General features: G+C 38.2%; 1 protein-coding gene across 1 annotated transcript in view; it reads right to left on the bottom strand.

Annotated features, from left to right (window-relative positions):
* LOC145715199 (uncharacterized) overlaps nt 1-18,937 on the bottom strand; it is a 37,369-nt gene extending 18,432 nt beyond the window's left edge. Inside the window, exons 1-7 of the mRNA XM_081794899.1 lie at nt 18,831-18,937; nt 17,991-18,044; nt 15,754-15,852; nt 13,363-13,416; nt 12,215-12,319; nt 11,635-11,685; nt 10,633-10,737 (exon numbers count right to left, since the gene is read on the bottom strand). Of these exons, the coding sequence (XP_081651025.1) occupies nt 10,633-10,737; nt 11,635-11,685; nt 12,215-12,319; nt 13,363-13,416; nt 15,754-15,852; nt 17,991-18,044; nt 18,831-18,891 (529 nt within the window). The 5' untranslated portion in view covers nt 18,892-18,937. The remainder of the gene's footprint in view (nt 1-10,632; nt 10,738-11,634; nt 11,686-12,214; nt 12,320-13,362; nt 13,417-15,753; nt 15,853-17,990; nt 18,045-18,830) is intronic.
* Between the last annotated feature and the right edge of the window lie 522 nt (nt 18,938-19,459).

The raw sequence follows: 19,459 nt of genomic DNA, 5'->3' as shown, positions 1-19,459 counted from the left end.
GTTGAGCAGCTGACTTTGGCTCAGGTCATGATCTCACGGTTCATGAGTTCAAGTCCTGCATCAGGCTCTGTGCTGACAGCTCAGAGCCTGGAGCCTGCTTCGGATTCTGTGGTTCCCCCTCTCACTGCCCCTCCCTGCCTCATGCTCTGTCTCTCCATCTCTCTCTCAAAAATAAATAAACATTAAAAAAAAAGAAGGTAGAAGAAGAAAGATGTCAGCTTGAATGATAATAAGCACAATTATTTCCTGAAACAAGTAATACTCCAATATTTCCAATATATTATGCTCAGGGAAGAAAAGTGGCTAATTCCCATCATTTAGTTTCTGAAAAGTGCTTTTTTCCCCATAGTAAAATAATACTCCATGTTAATGAGAAAATCTAGCTATAACCTAGTGTTATAGGAAACACGGTGTAACATGTAGTTATTCATGAATTCAACAAACTTGTTTTTGAGTGCCTACAAAATACTCAAAGAAAAACCAGAAAAGTGTATCAATTACCAATAATGTTGTTAATTCTGTGGTGAGAATTTTTGGACCTTATTCTTTATCTCTCAAAGTATTCTTAGCCACTAATAACTTCTGCATCAATACCAACTACAGGTCAGGGCAAAATGGAAAATGTGTGCTGGTTTACCTGGGTCATTACAAGTAATCAAGTCTGTCATGAAAAAGAGATGGGATCCTTGGAGAGGATTACAATTTCTGGCCTGGCTTTGTACATGGGTCACTGTGGTTTTCTGTTCATCCTTTCCTTTGCCCATCTGGCTTATTACTGGGAAAATTCTGACCCAAGATGAAAGGGCTCTCTGCCATAGGCCGTCTAATTGGGAGGGAATTCTGTTCCATTAAAATATTCCAAGTTCTTCTCAGCAGAGGAGGAATCTACTAGTAAGATTTAAAACATCTGTGTGACAAGGGCATTTTTTAAAACTGAAGTTGATCATTTTCCTTTATTTATAATGTTATTCTTACTCTTTTGTATTTACTTTAATAAAAATTTTGGAAGGGCTTCTGTGAACATGGAGACTGGAAGATGGCTCATATCCCTTTAACTACCACCTCAAAGCTGTCTGCCTTTGAAATTCAAATGTTGCTGGTCTCTCTAGGCTGCCAGGGCTATGTCAAACCTTCAGCTCTGGTTGTGTCCTGGAAGAAAGAATGGGCATGGGATTCTTTCCCCTCTCAACTAGGGAAGCACCAGAGAGGTGTCAGAGTGCACCAAGAGAACTAGAAAGTAATAGATTTGGGGAAAAGCTTGGCATTTAGAATCCTGAAGACCCTGGTGAAGATCAGTAGAGGCCAGCATGAGGGCATTCCAATTCCTCCGACTCCTAAAAGAGCACGAAGGAAGAAAATAGGTGGGCAGAAACATATATGCTCCTGAGGTGGTAGAAACACAGAGATGTCAAAACAGATGCTTCCTTCTTTTCTAGAAGTTTGAAAGTAATCTTTTATGGAATATGTAATATTAAGTGCTAAAGAATCTTGAAATAGAAAGGAAATTATTTAAGATAGTTTTTTTTTTATTATTGAGAGAGAGAAACACACACACACACACACACACACACACACACACACACACAGAGCAAGCAGAGAAGGGGCAGAGGGAGAGGGAGAGAATCTTAAGAAGGCTCTGTGCTCAGTGCAGAGCCCAATGCAGGGCTCAATCTCACAACTGTGAGATCATGACCTGAGGAGAAATCAAAAGTTGGATGCTTAACTGAATGAGCCACCCAGACACCCCTAAGAGAAATTTTATGAGTTGTTTGTTTGTGGGAGTTAAAACTGTATGGTTGGGGAAGTAAAAGACATTCCCAAGGTCTCATGGTGGGGAGTGGGGGAAATGGTAGGAGGAATAAGAGTCTTCTAAATCACTTATTGTGATTGCGTGGGGGGTCAGAGGGAAGGGATAAAAGTGAAATGAAATATTTGATCGGAAAGGCTATCTTGATGGAGAATAAAGTAGTATTTTATTGCCAGTAATAGTTATTATATGTAAGTATGACAGTGAATGGGAGGAAAAGAAATGTAAGACTTGATGAAATGTGATCCTCCTCTGAAACTTCAGAATTAATTAGGAAGAAAACAAACATAATGAATGACAACTTGAACAAACCAGTGATAATAAGCCTAAGAAAAAAGAAAAAAAAACAACAGAAAATAAGTAATAAACATAAGATTAAATAAACAAAATTAAATATATCCAGTATTACACCAAATCTGAGCAAACTGAAATTTCTCATTAAAAAAGGAACGACAGGGGCGCCTGGGTGGCTCAGTCGGTTGAGCGTCCGACTTCGGCTCAGGTCATGATCTCGCGGTCTGTGAGTTGGACCCCCTCGCCGGGCTCTGTGCTGACCGCTCAGAGCCTGGAGCCTGTTTCAGATTCTGTGTCTCCCTCTCTCTCTGCCCCTCCCCCACTCATGCTCCGTCTCTCTCTCTCTCTCTCTCTCTCTCTCTCTCTCTCTCTCTGTCAAAAATAAATAAACATTACAAAAAAATTAAAAAAAAAAAAGGAATGATAGGGGCACCTGGGTGGCTTGGTTAAGTGTCTGACTTCGGCTCAGGTCATGATCTTGGCAGTTCGTGGGTTCGAGTCCTGCATCAGGCTCTGTGCTGACAGCTCAGAGCCTGAAGCCAGCTTCGGATTCTGTGTCTCCCTTTCTCTCAGCCCCTCCCATGCTTGTGCTCTGTCTCTCTCTCTGTCTCTCAAGAATGAATAAACTTAAAAAAAATTTTTTTTAAATAAAAAAAATAAAAAAGGAACGATTGTCAGATGGGTTCCTTAAAAACCCAGCTATATGATGATTTCGCAAAATATATTTCAACCAAATGATAAGAAGATTGAAAACAGAGGAATGGGCAAAGATATCTGAGGCATATATACAAGCAAAAAGAAACCCGTACCATCAGTTATTAATATCAAAGTATAACTTAGAGTCAAATCATTAAACAGATATAAAGGGGGACATCAAAAGGTATAGTTTATGAATAATATTATAACAGTCATAAACCTGTAAACAAAGATTAATATTTTATCAACATTTATTTAGAATTTGAATATGGATTATGGTCTGATTCAATTTTCTTTTTTTCTGGTTAAGTATTTAATCGTATTCGTTTTCATTTTTAAAATTTATTAATTTTTTAAAAATTTACATCCAAGTTAGTCAATGTATAGTGCAATAATAATTTCAGGAGTAGATTCCAGGGATTCATCCCCTACATATAACACCTAGCGCTCATCCCAACAAGTGTCTGCCTTAATGTCCCTTGCCCAATTAGCCCATCCCCCCACCCACAACTCGTCCACCAACTCTCAGTTTGTTCTCTGTATTTAAGAGTCTCTTATGGTTTGTCCCCCTCCTTGTTTTTATATTATTTTTGCTTCCCTTCTCTTGTGTTCATCTGTTTTCTATCTTAAATTCCACATATGAGAGAAGTCATATGATATTTGTCTTTCTCTAATTTCACTTAGCATAATACACTCTAGTTCCATCCACGTTACTGCAAATGGCAATGGCAAGATTTCATTCTTTTTTGATCACTGAGTAACACTCCATTACACACACACACACACACACACACACACACACACACACACGTACTACATCTTCTTTATTCATTTATCTGTCGATGGATGTTTGGGCTCTTTCCATACTTTGGCTATTGTTGATAGCACTGCTATAAACACTGGGGTGTATGTGCCCCTTCGAAAAGCATTCCTGTATCCTTTGGATAAATACCTAGTAGTGCAATTGCTCAGCTGTAGGGTAGTTCCATTTTTCTTTTTTTTGAGGAAACTCCATACTGTTTTCCAGAATGCCTGCACCAGTTGGCACTCCCACCAGCAGTGCAAAAGGGTTCCTCTTTCTCCACATCCTCACCAACATCTGTCATTGCCTGAGTTGTTAATTTTAGCCATTCTGACAGGTGTGAGGTAGTATCTCATAGTGGTTTTGATTTGTATTTCCCTGATTATGAGTGACGCTGAGTATCTTTTTAAGCCTGTTAGCCATCTGGATGTCTTCTTTGGAAAAATGTCTATTCATGTCTTTTGTCTATTTTTTCACTGGATTATTTATTTTTTGGGTGTTGAGTTTGATAAGTTCTTTGTAGATTTTGGGTACTAACTCTTTATCTGATATGTCGTTTGCAAATATCTTCTCCCATTCCGTCAGTTGCCTTTTAGTTGTGCTGTTTTCCTTGCCGTGCTTAATGAGGTCCCAATAGTTCATTTTTGCTTTTGTTTCCCTTGCCTCTGGAGACATGTCAAGTAAGAAGTTGCTGTAGCTGAGGTCAAAGAGGTTTTTTCCTGCTTTCTCCTCTAGGATTTTGATGGCTTCCTGTCTTTCGTCCATTTTGAGTTTATTTTTGTGTGCGGTGTAAGAAAGTGGTCCAGGTTTTTTCTTCTGAATGTCACTGTCCAGGTTTCCTAACACCATTTGCTAAAAACATTGTCTTTATCCCATTGGATATTCTTTCCTGCCTTGTCAAAGATTAGTTGGCCGTACGTTTGTGGGTCCATTTCTGGGTTCTCTATTCTGTTCCATTGATCTATGTGTCTGTTTTTGCGCCAATACCATACTGTCTTGATGATTACATGTTTGTAATACAGCTTGAAGTCTGGGATTGTGATGCCTCCAGCTTTGGTTTTCTTTTTCAGGATTGCTTTGGCTATTTGGGGTCTTATCTGGTTCCATACAAATTTTAGGATTGTTTGTTCTAGCTCTGCGAAGCATGCTGGTGTTATTTTGATAGGGATTGCACTGAATATGTACATTGCTTTGGGTAGTATCAACATTTTAACAATATTTTTTCTTCCAATCCAGGAGCATGGATATTTTTCCTTTTGTGTGTGTGTTCTCTTCAATTTCTTTCATAAGCTTTCTATAGTTTTCAGCGTATAGATTTTTCACATCCTTGGTTAGGTTTATTCTTCAGTATTTTATGGTTTTTGGTGCAACTGTAAGTGGGATTGATTTCTTGATTTCTCTTTCTGCTGCTTCATTATTGTGTAGTGAAATGCAAGTGATTTCTGTGCATTGATGTTATATCCTGCGACTTTGCTGAATTCATGGGTCAGTTCTAGCAGTTTTTTGGGGGAAATCTTTTGGGTTTCCACATAAGAGTATCATGTCATCTTTGAAGAGTGAAAGTTTTACTTCCTCCTTGCTGATTTGGATGCTTTTATTTCCTCATGTTTTCTGATTGCTGAGGCTATGACTTCCAATACTATGTTGAATAACAGTGGTGAGAGTGGACACCCCTGTCGTGTTGCTGACCTTAGGGGGAAAGCTCTCAGTTTTTCTCCATTGAGGATGATATTGGCAGTGGATCTCTCATATATGGCTTTTATGATCTTGAGGTATGATCCTTCTATCCCTACTTTCTTTAGGGTTTTTTACCAAGAAAGGATGCTGTATTTTGTCAAATGCTTTCTTTGCATCTATTGAGAGGATCATGTGGTTCTTATCCTTTCATTTATTAATGTGATGTATCACATTGATTTGTGGATATTGAACCAGTCCTGTATCCCAGGTATAAATCCCACTTGATTGTGAATGAATAACTCTTTTAATGTATTGTTGGATCTGGTTGGCTAGTATCTTGTTGAGAATTTTTGCATCCATGTTCATCAGGGAAATTGGTCTGTAGTTCTTTTTTTAGCGGGGGCTTTGCCTGGTTTTGGAATCAAGGTAATGCCGGCCTCGTAGAATGAGTTTGGAAGTTTCCCTTCCATTCTTTTTTTTTTGGAACAGCTTCAAAGGAATAGGTGTTAACTCTTCTTTAAATGTTTGGTAGAATTCCCCTGGAAAGCCATCCAGCCCTGGACTCCTGTTTTTTGGGAGATTTTTGATTGCTGATTCAATTTCTTTACCAGTTATGGGTCTGTTCAAATTTCCTTTTCTTCCTGATTCAGTTTTGGTAGTTTATTTGTTTCTAGGAATTTGTCCATTTCTTCCAGATTGCCCAAGTTGTTGGCATGTAATTGCTCATGATATTCTTATTATTGCTTGTATTTCTGCAGTGTTGGTTGTGGTCTCTCCTCTTTCATTCATGATTTAATTTATTTGGGTCCTTTCCTTTTTCTTTTTGATCAGTCTGGCTACAGTTTTATCCATTTTGTTAATTCTTTTAAAGAACCACCTCCTGGTTTCATTGATCTGTTTTACTGTTTTTTTTCTATTTCAATATCATTGATTTCTGCTCTAATCTTTATTATCTCCCTTTTTCTGCTGGTTTAGGTTTTTTTTTTTTTTTTTCATTTTTTTGTTTTTGTTTTTGTTTGTTTGTTTTTGCTGTTCTTTTCCCAGCTCTTTTAGGTGTAACGTTAGGTTGTGCATTTGAGACCTTCCTTCCTTCTTTAGGAAGGCCTGGATTGCCATATATTTCCCTCGAGTGACTGCCTTTGCTCCATCCCAGAGGTTTTAGACTGTCGTGTTTTCATTTTCATCGGCTTCCATGTACTTTTTAATTTCCTCTTTAAATTCCTGATTAACCCATTCATTCTTTAGTAGGATGTTCTTTAATCTCCAAATATTCATGGTCTTTCCAAATTTTTTCTTTTAGTTGACTCTGAGTTTCATAGCATTGTGGTGTAAAATCATGCAAGGTATGATTTTGATCTTTCTGTACTCATTGAGGGCTGATTTGTGTCCCAGCATATGATCTACTCTGGAGAATGATCCTTGTGCACTCGAGAAGAATGTGTGTTCTGCTGCTTTAGGATGAAAAGTTCTGAATATATCTGTTAAGTCCATTCAGTCCAGTGTGTCATTCAAAGCCATTGTTTCCTTGTTGATTTTCTGCTGACGTGGTATGTCCATTGTTGTGAGTGGGGTGTTGAAGTCTCTTACTATTACGGTATTATTATCAATGAATTTATGTTTGTGATTGATTTACATATTTGGGTGGAAACGTTGGTGACACAAATATTTACAACTGTTAGATCTTCTTGGTGGACAGACTCCTTAATTACGATATAATGACTTTCTTCATCTCTTGTTATGGTGTTTATTTTAAAATCTAGTTTGTCTGATATAAGTATGTCTACTCCAACTTTCTTTTGATGACCATTAGCATGATAGATGGTACTCCATTCCCTTACTTTCAATCTGTCAGTGTGTTTAGGTCTAAAATGAGTCTCTTATAAACAGCATATAGATGGATCTTTTTTCTTATCCATTCTGATACCCTATGTCTTTTGATTGGATATTTAGATATCCAATTCAGATATCCAATTTAGATATCCAATCTAAATTGATATTTAGAGTGAGTACTGAAAGATATGAATTTAGAGCCATCGTGTTGCCTGTAGAGTTGGTGTTTCTGGTGATAATCTCTGGTCCTTTCCATTCTTTGTTGCTTTTGGTCTTTTTTTGTTTTATCTTTTCTCCAAAGAGCCCCCTTAAAATTTCTTGCAGGGCTGGTTTAGCGGTCACAAACTCCTTTAGTTATGTTTGTCTGGGAAACCCTTTCTCTCTCCTTCTATTTTGAATGACAGCCTTGCTGGATAAATAATTCTTTGCTGCGTATTTTTCCTATTCAGCATGTTGAATATATCCTGCCACTCCTTTCTTGCCTGCCAATTTTCTGTGGATAGGTCTGCTGTGAATCTGATCTGTCTTCCCTTATAGATCTACGACTTTTTTCCCCCTTGCTGCTTTCACAATTCTTTCCTTGTCTGTGTATTTTGTGAATTTTACTATGACATGCCTTGTTGATGGTCCGTTTTTGTTGAGTCTAATGGGAGTTTTCTGTGCTTCTTGGATCTTGATGTCTGTGTCCTTCCCCAGATTAGGAAAGTTTTCTGCTATAATTTGCTCACATAAACCTTCTGCCCCTTTCCCCTCTTTTCATCTTCTGGGACTCCTATGATTCAGATGTTATTCCTTTTTAATAAGTCACTGAGTTCTCTAAGTCTTGTATCATGCTCTTTTGCCTATATCTCTCTCTTTTTTTTCTGCTTCATTATTCTCCATAATGTTGTCTTCTATATCGCTCTTTGCTTCTCCGCTTCATCCATTTTTGCCGCTGTGGCATCCATTTGAGATTGCATCTCAGTTATAGCATTTTTAATTATGTCCTGACTAGATTTTACTTCTTTTATCTCTGCAGAAAGGGATTCTCTACTTTTTCAACACCAGCTAGTGTTTTTATTATCATGGTTCTAAATTCTACATCAGACATCTTGCTTATATCTGTGTTGATTAAGCCCTTGGCTGTCATTTCTTCTTGTTCTTTCTTTTGGGGTGAATTCCTTCGCTTTGTCATTTTAGAGGAAGAAAAATTAATTAAATAAAAAATAAAAATTAAAAAATTGAAGACAAAATATCAAATGAAGGAAGATAGATCCTATATGTGTTTTGGTCTGCTTCTTAAAAGAAGCTTGATAGAATAGAAGCAAGAAGGGGGAAGAAAAGGGGGAAAAAAGGTAAGAAAATTTATATAATAAAATTAAAGAAAATGAAATGGAAGAAAGTATTTTTAAAAATAAAGAATAAGGTATAAAAAATAAAAATAAAATTTTCTCTTTCTGTATCCAAGAAAGAGGAAAAACAGAAAACAATTTAAGCAAAAACAGAAGGAAAGAAAATGAAGAAATAAATGAACCATCAAGTGGAATGAAACCTGAATGAAGTTATATCCAGTTTCCCCTAGAACTGGAACTACGAAGTCTTCTTTAGACCGTACACTAAACAGGTGGAGTGACTTGTGCTGGTCTTCTAGGAGATGTGCCTGGAAGCGCAGTTGGGTGGGGCTTGGTGTAACGGTCTGTTCTCCACTAGGTGGCGCTGCTTAGCTTGCTGGGGTGGATCAGTGTGGTGAGCATGTGCGTGCAAGGGAGAGGTGGCTTCGCCCAGCTCCCTAGTCTCTGGCATAGGAACTTTGTGCTTTCGCTGACACAATCAAGCACCCCTCCTTTGTCTCAGGCCTTCCTCGACTCCCTGTCCCTACCCGGTCTGTGTCCAAGCTGTCCACCTGCCAGGTGGCACCTCCCTCTAGAGTTTATCTCAGATGGAGCTGTGTTTCAAAACCCCAGACACTTGAGAGACCCCTGAGGCTGGGACCCGTGCCAACTCTGGGGAGAGTCTTGCTGAGCAATGGCCAGGTGCTGACTTGCCCCAGAAGACATTTGTGCGATCGTGCAGTGGCAGAGGGTCAGGGATTACGGCAAACCACAACACACAGCCGGTTCCAGGTTTCATCGTACTCTGACGTCCAATACCAGCAAACGTGGCTGCTCTCTGGGGTCTGACGGGACTTTTGCCCATGGGGAGGCCATATGGCCTCTACCAAATGCACCCCAAGTAGGAGAACTGCTTCTCCTTATTGGCACAAGGACCCGTCAAACCCCACTACCTGCCCCTGGGGATTTGCCCTACTTCCTCACCAGAGCACCACCAGGCACTGACCTCCAGAACTTCAGGCTCTGTGCTCCACTGTTTATAGAATCCTGGTGGTACTGACACCCTCTCCTTTCTTCCCATCAATAGATTTGGGGGGGGGGGGCAGATTTCTTGTTCAGTCCCCTGAGAGTGTTTTCACTCTTTCTCTTTCTCTCCAGCTACTTTCAGGGAAGTGTTGTTCTTCCATGATCGTGATGGACCGCGCTCTCTTCCTCTCTTTTCTCTGTCCTCTCTCAGCAAAAACAGCTCCCTACCCTCCGTGGCTTTTCTCTCCCCCAGTCCACCTCTCCACACTGTGTACCTGCTGAGTTCTGTGGCTCAAGTTATGCAGATTGTTGTGTTGATCCTCAGCTCAGTTTCCTAGGTGCTTGACGTGGTTTGCTGCTGATCTAGCTGCGCTTCAGGGATGAGGCAAGCTCAGGGTCCCCATGCTGCTCCACTGTCTTAACTCCCACCAAAACAAATCACTGACACAGACAATACCAGAGATGAATCTAAAACACATATGCTGAGTAAAAGGAGCTGTGGCAGAACATATGTTTCAAGGATGGCTGAGACATAGATTTCCCGCCCCACACGATCTTATTACAGTGTGACTGATACATCTCCCACCAAAAGCTTAGACTGAATCTGGGCAGGGTCTTGTGATTGCTTCAGTAACAGCATTTGGTGGAAGGGAGGCTCTGTGACTTCTGTGACTTCACTGGGCTACAGATTTAGAGGAGAACTGTTTTAAGTTGCTTGCAATAGACTTTTCCCCATAGGACCCATGTGAAGGTGAGACACAGACAAACACTGAGATGGCGGCCATGTAGTGCAGGGATACTCTGGCCATATTAACAAAGAAAAGTAACAACAACATTACAGATAGCCACAGCTATACTAAGTACCCTTTTTATAAATACTGATGTCACGCATTAGCAAATGTGGCCAAAGAGCTCAATTGTAATTTGAGCAATACCTATCAATTCTCCCTTACTCTGTAGGGAAAAAAAGGTAAGGTTGAGTGAAAAAGTCAAGTTATCTTGAAATCTTTCTCTAGTGTGCGTGTGAAACCAGCGACAGACAGGATGCGTTCTTTCTTTGGACCTGAGTTTTTTTCCCCAAGCTTTTCAGAATGCCTTCTTGATGTCAAACAAGCATTTTGAATGATTGTTATAAATAGGCTTACAAAAGTAGTTTTTCTGGAGTGTTCAGTGGCATCCAAAATGCTCACCATTAACTGGCAGATTTTGCATTATGTCTTTAAGCTCCTTTTCAGTGAGGTCCATGCCCATAGCTCCCAAAACTTCATCCACTTTACTGGAATCAATCTTCCCTCCTTATGGAAAAAGAAGTATACAGGTAACAGTTAATGTCCCTAAAATGTGGGATAAACCCTCACCTCCAGAGGATTATGGTTATCATGTTCCTCCAAAAAACCAAAGCCTGATGAGATCTTTACAGGAGGACAGAGTCAATAATAAGAGTTCGAGTTTGAGTTTATTGTTTTAATTTTAATCTTAATATAAGCACGCCCAGTATAAAAACTGAAAGGTGACAGAATGACTTCTCAGAGAATTCTAGTAGGGTGATAACAATTCCAGCTTTTCTAACCACTATTGTCTCATTTTGATTGTGTTCGTTTTTACAATTAATGTCTAGTTATGTTAAGGCATGCTGTTTTTCCATTACCATTTAAAATTTTTTAAAATTTAAGTAAAAAGTAAATCAGTATCAGTGAAAATATTAATAGTAGTACAAATAGTGTGTGGATTTGGTAGAAATCATGAAGGTGGTATTCGGAACCTTGCTTAGACATGACCTTTTTCCTGGCCTGCTCCCTGTCTATCTATTCAGTCCCATGTTCTTTCAGTTTCTTGGAGACTTTCTAGCACTCTCTTGCTCTCTTGGTCTAAATGTCAGATTAGTAGTCTTTTGTTGCTGAATAAACTAACTGAAGAGGTGCTAATTTTCCCTTTACTTTTGCTATGTTTCCTGGGCTCTGATAATTTCTACTTCTGTCAAAGTTTGAAAAATCCCGAGAAAGCATAGGAATTCTTTCCAAGTTACAACATAAAAGATGATCTCCTAAAGAACACGATCATCCACAAAAGAAACAAAAGTATATAATAATGTGTTAAGTGGCAGAGTTGACAATTTAATCACAAGGAATTAGTCTAAATGCCAAACGTGATGATCTCAGACTCATTTGTGTTTTGTTAAGTTTCTCCCTTACCTTTAAGAAACTTTATACCATCCAGCAACCTTCTTCGATAGACCTTTCCATCTGTAAGGAAAAGGACTATTCAGATCACAGAAGAGCAATGTGGAATTTCATTACTGTCTAGTAAGAAATCAGCAATTTCAGTAAGACATCTTTTGTGAACTGCCTTAGAAATTTTCTGATTTAGTGGCAAATAATGAAATTGTAAGGGATGGGGATACTGACATTCTGCCATCCTGAAAAATATCTTTTACTTTTCTTTTGTGATATTTTCATTTTCCCCTATTAGATCACTCCTTTCTCTTTTTCTCATTTATTCTGGATTAAATTTTACATCTCTTGATAGACTCAAAAGTTATAAGTAATATAACTGAATCCTGATGATAGGAGCCACGATGATACAACGGTTACTTCTCAAACTAAAGATAAATTTGGCACAGAGAAAATTTTAACATATAATAGTCATTTAAAATTATGTAACATGAATCATGAAATTATTTCTGACAAGCAATAAGATAGAGACAATTTTACAAGTTTTCACAAGTTAACAATACACTTCCCTGTATGACTACATTTTTTTTTAAATACTCACTATCAACTGGCAGATTTTTCACCAGTTGTGAGAGTTCTTTATCTGTGAGTTCTATTCCCATGTTTCCTAGAACTGTTTCCATGTCATTGACATCAATTTCCTCTCCTTTAAAAGGACAGAAATGGTAACATGTGAGATTTTAAAGAACCATCTAATTATTCTAAATAATAATGAAATCTCTTATTACTGTTTAATTATTAGCACCAACTACTCAATACATAATAAAGTCAAATGAGTCCTGTTTGACTGTAGTTATGGTAAAATATTAAAGTGTTTATTTCCATAACTTTAGTAATAATAGAGACAAAATAACAGAGTGCATAGTAATGCATTTCATAATATTCTGTTGTGGGAGATTACTAGTAGGTAATAAAACTTTAGTCTCTTTTTATTGCACTAATGTTTTTAGTAAAAATCTGGAAAAAATGAGATTATAGGGCCTAACAAAATATGGCACTATGTTTTGTTGTTAAAGCATCGACAAACCGGAGAAAGACAAATACTTTCTGATTTCAGTCTATGTGGAATTTAAGAAACAAAACAGATGAACACAGGGGAAGGAGAAAAAAAAGGGAGAGGGAGGCAAACTCTTAACTATAGAGAACAAACTGAGGGTTGATGGAGAACGAACTGAGGTGGGCAAGGGATGGGCTAAATGGGTGATGGGTATTAAGGGGGGCACTTGTTATAATGAGCACTGGGTGTTACATAAGTGATGAATCACTAAATTCTACTCCTGAAACCAATATTACACTATATGATAACTAACTAGAATTTAAAGAAAAACTTAAAAAAAAAAAAAGAAAACCCTGAAAAACCAAAGTCCAGGAAATCAGTTTATTAAAAATTATGCCTAATTTATTTACTATTATTTTTAATGCTTATTTATTTTGAGAGAGAGTAAGCAGGGGAGGGGCAGAGAGAAAGGGACAGAGAGAATCCCAAGCAGGCTCCGTGCAGAGCCAGATGCGGGGCTTGATCTCACGAACCGTGAGATCATGACCTGAACCAAAATCAAGAGTCAGACACTTAACTGACCGAGCTACCCAGGTGCCCCAAAATATCATAATTTAAAAGGAATATAAAGTAACAGGGAAGAATATGTGTAAAGAATCAGAATCATATGTATTTGGTAACTTTTTCCTCACCTGTAACATCCTCTACTTTTTCCATAAGTTTTTGCAGATCAACTTTCTTAGAGCCTGTAAGACAAAGTTTAATCAGAGAAGAATAATAACATGGACTCAGAAAAAAGATACATAGGACAGGAGGTTTTTTTTTTTTAATCTAAGATTTTTTTTTTTAAATCTAAGATTTAACCAATCTAAGATTGGTTCCAGAAGATGACCAAGGAAAATAATTCATTAGCAATGAGGACCAAGATTTAATAATAAATAATGAAAAAAAAAAAGATCTTAAATGGTTTCATTAAATAATAAAGATGAAAACTGTCAAAGTTTATTTCACCTAATATTTAAGAAAATTCACGTTATAACTATTCCATGATTCTTAGAAGAAACAATGAATTCAATGCCGACTGTTTCAAGTGTGTTGGGATGTGATTTTTTTCTGAGCAAATTAGGTTATTGTACTCCACAGCTTTTGAACTTTGAAATGAGATGTATAAAAATAACCTTTACCAAAAGATTGACTTTGTTCCAAGAGGTCCTTTAAAATCTTTTGAGATTGAAAACACTGTATGTTGAATGTCCTATCATATTATTCATGTACATATTATTCATGTACAATTTTTCTTCTTCAATTATTAAATGTTCTAACTCTGCCAGGCCCACATTCGTTAGTGGCTTTGTGTGATTTGAGTAATCCTTCAATCTTACTTTCCTCACTTTTTAAAATTATGTATCTCTCAGTATTCGTTAGGATTGTTATCTTGTGTTACCACATGTTGATGCAATGGGCAGGTAGAGACCAATGTTAAGCAGTGAGGGATATTTGATAGGAACTAGTTACTTAAGTGGTCAATTTAGTGATCCGCTGAACCTAATTGGTAGATAAAAAAACAGCCAAAATCCTGTCATTTTACCACACCATTTGTATACATCTTTTTAAAAAAATTTTTAATGTTTATTTATTTTTGAGAGAGAGAGAGACACACACACACACAGAATGTGAGCAGGGGAGGGGCAGAAAGAGAGACAGACACAGCATCCGAAGCCGGCTCCAGGCTCTGAGCTGTCAGCACAGAGCCTGATGCAGGGCTCAAACTCACAAACCGTGAGATCATGACCTGAGCCGAAGTTGGACGCTTAACCAACTGAGCCACCCAGGCACCCCATGTATTCATCTTAAATTAAAAACAAAATAAATTAAGCTTAAAAAAGTAGAATTTAAAACATACTTTGTGTAACAGGCTAAAAAAAAAAAGAGCGTTTAAGAAAAGGTAAATGTCCCTTCTTTTACCTCTCCTCAGCTTCAGTACCTCTCCTCACTATTACTAACAGTTTTGTGTATAGCCTTCCAGAACTTTCTTATGTTTATAAAGTGTATTACATATATTTTTTAAAAATTGTAATACTACACATATTTTTCTGTTAACTTTCTTTGTTATAGTGACCAGAAAAGAAAGCATCTCAATATCTATGAATAGAGAAATGAGGAATGGCTGAATAATTACATTTCATTTACATTTGTAAATAAAAAAGGCAGATGTTACCACTTTACACTGACAGATTCCTCAGAATGTGCCAATCTACACAGGCTCCTCTTTACACAGGACATACTGCATTATTAAGATTTGACACACGGAGCTTTCTCCTGAAGGCACAGATAGGTGTGTGGCATTTCTAGGTTTTAGTTTTGAGAACCCTGTGTCAATGACAGGTGCACTTAGTGGCTGTCAAATCTTCATATTCTTTTATAAGCGAATAAGCCATCCGGCTCAATGGTCAGAACACAGAGAGGACTGTATTTGGCAGGTACACACAACGGCCTTGGCACTGAGGAGTGGAGCCTCTCATGGATGATGTTCTGCACCACGGTGTGAATGGCAGTGATATACGGATCAGCAAAAACAAACAAACAAACAAACAAAAACCACATTGCAGATCCTATTTTTGTAAAACCAGACAACAAAAATCCCTCCCCTTCTCACTAGCATCCACCCCTAGTCCAAGATGTATAAAGAAATAGATGAGAGGTTTTAAAGCAACAAAAATGAACAGCCTTTGGGGCACCTGGGTGGCTCAGTCGGTTAAGCATCACCTTCAGCTCAGGTCATGATCTCACGGTTCCTGGGCATTGGGCTCTGTGCTGACAGCTTGGAGCCTGGAACCTGCTTCGAGTTGTGTGTCTCCCTCTCTGCCCCTCCCCTACTCACATTCTGTCTGGCTCTCTCTCAAAAATAAATAAACATTAACAAAAAAAACACTAAAAAAAAAGAACAGCCTTTTTACCCCCTGAGTTCTTCTGCAAGCTATTCGAATGTCTTCAGGCAACAAATAATTTAAACTTTTGAAACAGTCAAAATTAATCCTGCAAGCACATCTGTTTAAAATCACAGTGTTTTCTATAATGCTCACCACGCAGAAGATCCTTTAACAGATTCAGTTCCTTTTCTGTCAGCTTGACCTCCATAGCTTCTAAAACAGGGTCCAGGTTATTTACATCAATCTTCCCTCCTTGAAAACATGAAAAGGAAAGAAAAAATGGAATGAATACAAAATATTTAGAAAAATTCATGAACGTATATTATTATCTTCAACTAACAGACATTGTTTTCCCCCTTTCCCCCAGTTTTATCTTATTTAAAAATTTTTTTTAATGTTTATTCATTTTTGAGAGGCAGAGAGAGACAGAGCATGGGCAGGGAAGGGGCAGAGAGAGGGAGACACAGAATCTGAAGTAGGCTCCTGGCTGTGAGCTGTCAGCACAGAGCCCGACGCGGGGCTCAAACTCACGAACTGCGAGATCATGACCTGAGCCGAAGTCCATCGCTCAACCCCTGAGCCACCCAGGCGCCCCTCCCCCAGTTTTATTGAATAATTGACATATGACAGTGTATAAGTTTAAGGTGTACAATATATGTATATATATACACTGCAAAATGATTACCACAATAAGTTTAGTTAACACATCTGTCATCTCACATAGTTACATTTTTGGTTGTGTGTATGGTGAGAACTTTTAAATTTACTCTTTTAGCAATTTCCAAAAATATGATAGTGTTGTTAATTATAGTCAACGTGCCTTACATTATATCTCCAGAACTTACCCCTCTTATAGCTGGAAGTTTGCATCCTTTTGACTACCTTCACCTATTCCTCTCCCCAACCCCCTGCCTCTGGCAGCTACCGATCAGGTCTCTGTTTCTATGAGTTTGGTTTTTTAGATTCCACCCATAGGAGGTATCATATAGTATTTGTTTTCTTCTGTCTGACTTATTTCACTTAGCATAATGCCCTCAAGTTTCATCCTTGTTGAAAATGGCAGGCTTTCCTTGTTTTCTGCGGTCAAATAATATTCTATTATGTATTATGTATGTACATATTTATATATATTTATTCTATTTTCTTCATTCATCTGTCAAGAGACATGTTGTGTCTTTGTCTTGGGTATTGCAGATAATGCTGCAATGAACATGGGGGTGCAAATATCTCTTTAAGATAGTAATAGTTGGTGCTGTTACATGAATATACTGCTAAAAGAGAATGACTTCACAATCTAGCATAACTGCTAAAATTTTCAAGCAGAGAACAAAACTACAATATATATGTACAACTCTTTACAAGCTGAGTTACAATTTAAAGAGTTAAAAGCAGGGGCACCTGGGCGGCTCAGTTGGTTGAGCGTCCAACTTCAGCTCAGGTCATGATCTCATGGTTTGTGAGTTCGAGCCCCACGTTGGGCTCTGTGCTGACAGCTCAGAGCCTGGAGCCTGCTTTTGGGTTCTGTGTCTCCCTCTCTCTCTGCTCCCTCCCGCCCCCACTCGCACTCTGTCTCTCTCGGTCTCTCTCTTAAAAATAAAAAAGCATTAAAAAATTAAAAAAAAATAAAGAGTTAAAAGCAGAGTTAGAATTAGAATTTGTTTCCTCAAACGTTAAACATACAGGCCCAGGAAAAAGTTAGGTGGGGCAGGGCTGACCAAGTGTAACTAAAGAGCAATAACCAGTAATCTCCACCAAGAAGGAGAGATTATAGTCCTTTCCTAAACTCTTACTCTGAGATTGTTTTGTCTGCTTCTGCTCACATTTTGGAGTAAGTCCCAAACCTTCTTCCTTTCTCCTTCCCACCTTCCTCCCTTGCACACGCTTGCCTGCCGTCCTTCCTTCCTTCCTTCCTTCCTTCCTTCCTTCCTTCCTTCCTTTCCTTCCATCTTTATTTCTGTTCATATAATTGTTTCTTCAGAGAAAGCTTCAAAAACACAATGCAGGGGCGCCTGGGTGGCGCAGTCGGTTAAGCCTCCGACTTCAGCCAGGTCACGATCTCGCGGTCCGTGAGTTCGAGCCCCGCATCAGGCTCTGGGCCGATGGCTCGGAGCCTGGAGCCTGTTTCCGATTCTGTGTCTCCCTCTCTCTCTGCCCCTCCCCCATTCATGCTCTGTCTCTCTCTGTCCCAAAAATAAATTAAAAAAAACGTTGAAAAAAAAAAAAAAAAACCACAATGCAGTAGAGAACTTTTCATCTAAGATAAAGTAAGGATTACTACCAGCAAAAACATAGATGTGGTACAAGAAGCAAAATAAGGTGTTATATTCTAGTGATATAAATGTAATGCTTAAGGATATTTCATATGCCTCATCTTTGTGCTTCTTACTCACTTTTATTATACTTCACATCCTTCAGCAACCTGCTTTGAAACACCTTTCCGTGGGCTGTAAGAAAAAGTACAATTCAGATCTCCAGAAAACCAAAACATTACAAATTATATGATTGTAGAAAGATACATTTCAATGATTTGCTTTAAAAATGCATCTATTTTATAGTTATACGATATGGACATTTAAAAATATAAATGTTTGTGGTGCCTGAGTGGCTCAGTCGGTTAAGGATCTGACTCTTGATTTGGGCTCAGGTCATGATCTCAGTCATCAGACTGAACCCCATGTCAGGCTCTGTGCTGACTGTGGAGCCTGCTTGAGATTCTCTCTCTCTCTCTCTCTCTCTCTCTCTCTCTCTCTCTCTCTCTCCCTCTACCCCTGCCCTGCTCGTGTGCTCTAGATAGATAGATAGATAGATAGATAGATAGATAGATGTTTTCCACAGTGACAAACTTACCCATTCTTTGGAATTAGAGACATTTATTAAACTCTCCCATGGTGCAATTCTAAAAAATACATTAAAATATTTCTTCCTTTTTATTCTACTGATGTCCTCTTTCTCCTTCATTATGTTTCCTTGCTCTTATTGCAAAACTGATACCAATCTGAGAGGATAGTATTAATCACTCAGATTACTATATGGCAATGTAGCGATGAATCTCAGATTGTGTTCCAAGAGGTACTGAAAGAATTTCTTTTCAAGTCAGAAGTGCCTTTATCTATTAATTTATGGCATTTTAAGACAAAACTGTACTACTCAAAGATTGAGAATGGCTCGCACTGACCCATAAAGTCAGGTTTCCTGGAAGGCATGGTGGCATTTATGTGGCATTTATTTACCATCAAGGGGCAGTGTTTTCCTCAGTTGCTTGGCCTCCTCGTCTGTAAGCTCAATCCCCATGTCTTTTAGAGTATTTTGTAGGTCCCTGGAATCAACCTTTTCTCCTTTGAAAAGACAGAATAGTTACAGGTTAAACTATTAACGGACAATCTTATTATTTAACATGGTCTAAACATTTACTTTTGCTGCTCTAGTCCTTTCTCTGATACCAGAATGAAAAGGAAAGATGGAGTGAAAGATTTGCTACTAAAAAGAGTCAAATGCTAAATAAAAAAATAGAATTTGTCCCTCAGTATTAGCAAATGGGATGTATCCCTAACACTGGGAATGATATCACATAGTACAGAAGCAAATCTGGTCATATAATTATCCAGAAATAAGGTCAAGAGACGGTTAGTATGATACAAGACACAATTAACAAAGTATGACATATTTTACTTTACTTTGTTAAAACTATGTAATTAGCTGTTGGTAATGGACTTTTATTTCTAAAGCTCCACCCTGCTTTTGCTGTGATCATCTAGGTTTGGGTCTATAAATAAGAGCCAGGCACTTTTACTGAAAAAAAAGCATCAAAGAATATATGACTTACAATGAAGAAATAGTCCTTTTGTTTTACTTATAAACC

Source organism: Panthera onca, assembly GCF_046562875.1.
Source record: "Panthera onca isolate mPanOnc1 chromosome E1 unlocalized genomic scaffold, mPanOnc1 haplotype 2 h2.Chr16_ul_9, whole genome shotgun sequence".
Taxonomy (NCBI): domain Eukaryota; kingdom Metazoa; phylum Chordata; class Mammalia; order Carnivora; family Felidae; genus Panthera; species Panthera onca.
This window is presented reverse-complemented; position numbering and strand designations above follow the sequence as displayed.